The sequence below is a fragment of the Elaeis guineensis genome, chromosome 2 (genome assembly GCF_000442705.2).
Source record: "Elaeis guineensis isolate ETL-2024a chromosome 2, EG11, whole genome shotgun sequence".
NCBI classification, from domain to species: Eukaryota; Viridiplantae; Streptophyta; class Magnoliopsida; order Arecales; family Arecaceae; genus Elaeis; species Elaeis guineensis.
The window spans coordinates 96,147,575-96,154,498 of NC_025994.2; the positions used below are offsets into that span (position 1 = coordinate 96,147,575).

At 40.5% G+C, this 6,924-nt stretch overlaps 1 protein-coding gene across 1 annotated transcript; it reads left to right on the forward strand.

The window, feature by feature from the left end:
* The first annotated feature begins 1,650 nt into the window (after positions 1 to 1,650).
* On the forward strand, positions 1,651 to 6,180 carry LOC105052662 (F-box/LRR-repeat protein 25-like). The gene is made up of 2 exons (XM_010933563.2): positions 1,651 to 2,398; positions 6,074 to 6,180. Exons 1-2 carry the CDS (start codon positions 1,651 to 1,653, stop codon positions 6,178 to 6,180), a joined length of 855 nt encoding a protein of 284 aa, XP_010931865.2.
* Positions 6,181 to 6,924: the final 744 nt, after the last annotated feature.

A 6,924-nucleotide genomic window follows, 5' to 3' on the forward strand; every position in this document is an offset into this window, starting at 1 on the left:
ATAGAGAAGATTAACACCTTTGAGATTTTTCTTTTTTTTAAAAAATGCAATCTCTAGTGCTTGTCAGTGATCTATCTTGGAAGAACGAGTTGAACAAGCATCAAGGCATGCCACAGAAATAAAATTAGATAATCTAGGAATCTTTGCAGTACAAAGCTCTTGAAGACTCCTAATTATATGAGGATAAAACCCAAGTTGAAGGTATACGATTATCAGAGGTGACAGATTGCAGTAAATAATTCCAAGGTGAACCAAGAAAGTCCGAGGAGATGGGATTTGGCATAGAGGCAGCCCTCAATAGCGTGTCAGCCAGACAGAAGACTGTGCAAGGCTTTGTAATATATGATAAACTCAAGGTGCAAGGTCGTGCGGCCTTCCCGGGATGCGTAGTATTTTGCGGTGCACGAGGCGCACCACAGAGGATCCTGGTTGAAAGTTAAACAGCGGCTGCAAATGTTGGGTCGCAGGCTTGTGGCCCTGTTAGAGGTATCTGGTCAGTCTGCACTGCTGTTTTCAAACAAACTCGATGAGGATAGCATCTTGATATCAACTCAGTCTAGAGATTTCAAATTGTGAATGACATGGGCTCTCAACCAGTCTCTTAGATGGTGTTTTATTGTAGAATATGTGAGGAAAGGGATATCTGTTGAAGAATAGGTCTCTTCTGCAGAGGAGTCGTGTTTTTTTTTCTCTCTTTCTTTCCTTCTTTTTTTGGTTTTTGCCGTTGTACAAAGGAAGTTCCAGACCTGGAATCAAGACCTGAGATAAGAAATGGCGTAGGTGGAGGGAAGAGATTGTACTTAGTTTGCATTAAACTTCGTGATAGTTTAGATTTTATTGCAAAGACTAAATTATCCTTTCACTTTTAAAGTGTTAATAAGATGGATAAGAGCAAAATGGTGATTGAAGCTTTTAGTCTATTCCACCTAACAAGTCTGCTCGACCATTTTGATAGAATAGATTTGCCATAGCATGGGATGCCCCCTACCACAATATAAGTCCCAATTCTTTGGATTTTGGCGAGGATAAATAACAGCCCTCCACTTTGGAAAATATCTCGCTATTTAGTTCATGTAAGCTTTCCAACGTACTAGACTGTTGGGCCAAATAGGAACATCTCAACATTAAACAGTTCTCAAAATGCCATCCGAATTAGTCAGCTAGATAGTAGAGAGGTAAATATGCACTCTCCAACGATGCTCATGCTCATCTGAAGCCTCGAGATTCCAAGAGATAGATCCAGATGAAAGATTGGACTCTTATCTTCTAAACCCTAATATCTGTAGTTTATCGTCTGCTTGTAGCCTCTTTGCCATTTTCTTGCAGAGTCACCAACGTAGTAGAGCGTTGGGCCAAACTGCAACATTTAAACTTAAAAGTTTTCAAAATTCCGTCCGAATTAGCCAGCTAGAGAATCAAGATAAGATAAATTTGAACTCTCCGACGATGCCCATACTTACCTCAAGCGTAAGGTTCCAGGAGAGAGATCCAACCAAAGACTGGACTCGTATCTTCTAAACTCTATCCAATATACGTGGTTATCTTCCGGTAGTAGCCTTGTTGCCATCTTCTTAAAAGAAAGGCACCAAGCTTTTTTTCCCCCCCTCCCACCGAGACATTCTGATATCAGGGATACTTGCAGCATGCAGCATGGCTGCAGACCGAATCAGCCAACTCCCTGATACCATCCTTCACCACATTCTCTCCTATTTGCCCACCCAACTTGTCGTGAAGACCAGCATCCTCTCAGAAAGATGGAGATATCTTTGGGCTTCCATTTCTCACATCCACATAGCCATTTATGATTTCCCCAGCATCAAGAGCTTCGAGCATTTTACAGAAGCCGTGCTGCTCTGCCGTGATGCATCGTCACCCATCCAAACCTTCCATCTCTGTTGGGGCCGAGACCTGGACCAAGCCCATGCCGATATATGGATCTACCATGCAGTGCATCGCCACATTCGAGAGCTCGATCTCACGCTCGCACGCGATGGGAAGCTACCGCAGTGCGTGTTCACCTGCAAATCGCTGTCAGTCCTCAAGTTAACAGCCGATAATTGCCTCAGAGCTATAGACTTTCCTATTAATCTCTCCGGGCTGGAAACCTGGCACCTCTCTGGCATCTCTTGCGAAGGCGAAACCTTGGTAAAAATAATCTCTGGATGCCCGGTTCTCGAGGGCTTGAAGATAATGTTCTGTAAGTTTTGTGTGCTGGAGATTAATTCTAGGAAGCTCAAGCATTTGGATCTTTTGGAGACTGGCTCCTCCCATGCTAAAGTTCGAGTTGTTGCACCGGGGCTGAAGTCTTTGGACATTCAGGGTTTGATGGCAGAGGATATTTCTCTGGAGCATTTGACATCTCTGGAGAGGGCACATCTTCGCAATCTTCTTTTGAATGGTCCGACAAGGATCTTTAGAAGCCTATATACTGTATCAAGTCTCCGGTTATATGATTCGGCTTTGGAGTTTTGTTCCTGTTGCGGCCAATCGCCTCGTCACCCGATCGTCGGGAAGCGTGCACGTGCGCCTGCAAAAACGAGAAGTCCACTCTGATCGGAGGCGGCTCCGACGGGGACCCTCCGACGGTCAAGTCAGAGAGGTGACTGGGCAACAGTGAAATGTAGACAGAGAGCTCGATCGAGAGAGGGAGAGAGAGGGAGGAGCGAGCCTGCGTTTTCGGGAGAGACGGAGCGGATCGATCCCTTGCACTGTTGCATTCCCCGGTTTATATAGTGGAGCACGGTATGGCACCGTCATTAATGGCGCGGACAAGTGAGGAACTGTCAACTCACTGGTGGACTGTCAGAGTCATCGTGAAAACGTCACGTCGCCGTGTGGCTGTCAAATCACCAGGGTTGACAAAGCCCTCGGCGGGATAATATCCCCAGGTAGTCGTGCCGCATGTCGTTGTCAGAACTGACAAGGTCTGGCGACTATACGGCGATTGGAGGAGCCGACCGACCCAAAGTCGGTGGCCAGCTGAGTGGTGTCGGGCCCCTCCGTCGGTCGGCGAGTTTCACGTGAGTCGGCCATCGGACCCCTGGGTTCAGTCGGTCGGGAAAGGTGCACCCGACGTATCCTCAGTCGGTCGTGAGCCGATAATTAGACGGTGATGGCATCCGCCAGTCGGTCTTTCCGACCGTCAATCGGTCGGTACGGCCGTTGGCCGGTCGGGGCAGAAGTCGGTCGGGCCGCCAGTCGGTCGGTCGGGCCGCCAGTCGATCTTTCCGACCGTCAATCGGTCGGTACGGCCATTGGCCGGTCGGGGCAGAAGTCGGTCGGGCCGCCAGTCGGTCGGTCCGTCGGTGGGTATCCCCCAACAGTTCCATAATTTCTTTACTTTGTCATGCTAGGAAATTGGGTACGTGTGCAATGGCATCAAGTAATCCAATAATCCTATGAAACACCAAATTGCTCATCATATCTGCCTATTTCTTTCTTCTTTCTTTCCGAAGAAAAAAAAATGCCATCAATAACTTTCAACTTCTATGTCCTATCTTCTTAATTACAACTACAGCCTACATAGCTACAAGAATTTGATGGTGTTTTGGATAATCTTTTCGGGTGTGCATGCACGTTTCTGGTGACTTTCTAATGATAGCCTCAAGATATCGGCACTGCTCCAACTTTAAAAACAAGCTTCCATCTTGCCACGGATGTGGCCATGCATGATTATTTTTCAGGTTTTTGATTCTCAAATTGGTTGTATTATTGCCCACATTTACTCTAACATGCATCATGTATGTAATCACTAACTTGTAATTTTTTCTATCAAAAATAAATGGTTGAGAGCTAGCTAGTTTACAAGTTTAGACAGGTCATTTTACTGGTGGTACTGGTTATATGGGAACTCTTTAATGTAATTTGATTAGTTTTGGGTCTATATTTATCATTCCTGCTCCCCCTCTGCGATCTGAGATCTAGCATTTAACTATCACAGCAAACATTCTCAACAAAAAAAAAAAAAGGTGCGGAAACAAATGACTTTTAATTTAACTTTTCACTTAAAAAAAAAGTCATAATAAAGAGATTTTTTATTTTTTACAATAATGATGAAAGTGTCATCTTTTTTTTTTTTGTTACAAGCAGACGATCACACCATTCTAGTGTGAAAACAATCCAATAAATCAGCATATAAAATATCACACAATGCTTAAGGACATTCATCTTCTTTATGCCCAAGTGCCATCTTTCAGGATTGAACGTGGAACCTCTAAACAGCACATGTGCTAAGACTGGCTGAGATGAGGAGGCATTATTTTATGCATTATCAACTTTTCAAGTCATGCGATATCTTCAGTACTCTGCATCAATGAACCATTCCTTGTCGAGAAATCTTGCCACCCTTGACTTATTCAAAAACTCTGACCACCCTTGACAAAAAAATAACCACCTAAAATAATACCAATAAAAACAGGGATACGAAAAGATTTTCCACTTCATTTGCTTCTCAGCCGATTAACCTAATTTGATTATCATTAGATATTAAATATCTTCAAATTCTTGGATCATATGTTATGTTTGGCCAAGTTTTTGTTTCTTTTGCTGGCAAATCATATTCTTTCTATTATGAACTTTCTTTGCTAATATCAGCCCTTTTGGATAAAAAATGGCATCATACGTACATTTCTACACATCTCATTTTATTTTGTTTTACAATGCTGTGTGTGTTTAGTATATTTTCAAAGAGATGCTTTCCTCACAATGTGCTCCACCAACACTTCAAAGACTCAAGAATTTGAAGCTGATGACATCTATGAGCGATGGCCCTCTGGAAGCAATTACTTGTTTACTCCACCAATCACCTAATCTTCAAAATCTAGTCATTCAATTTTGTGAGGTAATGTACGAAAGTAATTGATTTCATCAATTTCCTCTACTGTCCTTTCTATAATTTTTAGATTACGTGCAGTGCTAGCTTATACCATCTATCTCTTTGTTTCTGTTCACGGAGTTAATGTTGGGAGGAGAAAAGGCCAGTCCCGGCTAGGCTCTCGGATAAGCTTGAGGTAATGGGTAACCTGAAGTCAGTTGAAATTCGTCACTTCCAAAGCAGACTGCCAAGGGCTCATGAATTTGTGAAGTTTTTGCTATCACATGGAAAGAGGCCAGAGAAAATTCTCATTATTCCCATAAGAGTAGTTCAAAGTTAACAAAGAGGAAAATGTTGAGAGTACCTACCAACTTCAATTCAAGCCATGTTGGCTCTTCGCTAGAGTTGGAAGTACTCTGGATTGGCTCTTGGTTTTATGATCATATGGGGACTTATTATTTAGTGTTGCTTATATAGGTGTATGATGTTTCTTGAAACACAGTTCTAATCCTATATATAATGAAATGTTTGATAATTTAATGTCAATCCCATACTGCACCTTAATATTCACGTTTGATGAGAGTCCAAAGACATTTCTGGTGCATCTCATACATCCACAAGACTGAGATTAGGAGTGTATGCTAATTCCACAATTTAGTGCTCTTATGTATATGACAATTGGCCATCCACAAAGATTGTATCAGCTATGAGTTTTGCTATTTTTCATTTCCTCCAATTAAGAGTGTCGGCCTAAGCTTTTAGGACATATTTGGATATTCCTATGGGATTGGACTAAAAAACTGTAGAAATCTGGATTGGTCCATCTATCTTATATTTTCTGAAAGCCTATGCAAATTCTTGTTAGTGGAAAGAAGAAGGATATACGAAAGTCCTTTCTTCCTACGGGGTTTACAGTGGGTGATATTTGGTTACAATGCGCAAACGTCCCAATCCATGGATTTTATAGAGTTTTTCACCTCAATCCTATACGGGATGCGAAAGAAGATTCGGGCCATTACTAGCATCGATCTAGATGCAGGAAAATTTTTGATAGTGGATAGAAGGAGTTATTATTTTTGTGGTGTGGTTTTGACGAGTCATTAAATCCAGAGCCTACTGACAAAAAAATTTGAACCCGTGCACTCCACTGTTCATTCTCGCTGCTGGCCTGGTGTGGCATCGGACAGTTTTAATATATTTTCTACAAGATCAGTGGTCCACGAGGCAGTTTTTTGTAATGCCTTTTTGCTTTTTGTGAAGGGCCACACCCTCCTTCCCACTCGCAGCACTGGAATGCGGTGATTGAAGGGACGGCATACCGATACGTGCTGAATTTTTGTAAAGCCTTGAGCATGAATAATCTATAGTTACTTTCTATTTTAACTTTTACCAAAGTTTTATTTTATTATTTTACAATGGATCCTTATGTTCTCATCAATGTGGATGTATTTGTTGGACCAGATAATTTTTTTTAATTCTATTTCTACTAATTAGAAATTTTAATTTAATAAATTTTACGAACTAGAAATCAAAACTTAGATACAGCTGCAAAAGCCAACATAGCTTAAAAAAAATTAGCCTTCATCCCTTATAAATAGTAGATGTGATCATATTCAAATATAAAATCACAATAATCTAATCATTGAAATTCTGGTCAATTCAATCATTTCTTTTTGATCCATTTATAGCTCTTTCTTTCTTTGTTTGTTTTTTTTTTTTTTTTTTGATGATATACTTATAGCTCTTTGTTTTGATACATCAAAACTCTCCCATAAAACTTAAACAACTTTGTACCAAGAACAGACATTTTAACAACTCTTTTGGATTTGTTTATCTGATTTCACAAGTCTTATGGTGTCTATCTATATAGTAATAATAAAGTGATAAATAGATATTGAGAGTGGCATTTTGTATTAATACATAAGATTATAAGACAATCTATCACAATACCACATATCAAATTTTATTTTTTATTTTTATATTTTTTTTAAATAAAAAAATATAAATAGTATGATAAAAAATAAATAATTCTATATAATAATAACAATAGTAGTAAAGCGATACACGGGTATCAGAGGTGGCATTTCATGTTGATACATAAAATTATAGAA

Coding starts and splice junctions, on each gene's coding strand:
- LOC105052662 (XM_010933563.2), top strand. CDS start 1,651: ATGGCTGCAGACCGAATCAGCCAACTCCCTGATACCATCCTTCACCAC. Junction 2,399..6,073: donor TCGCAATCTTCTTTTGAATG/GTCCGACAAGGA, acceptor CTTTTTGTGAAG/GGCCACACCCTCCTTCCCAC.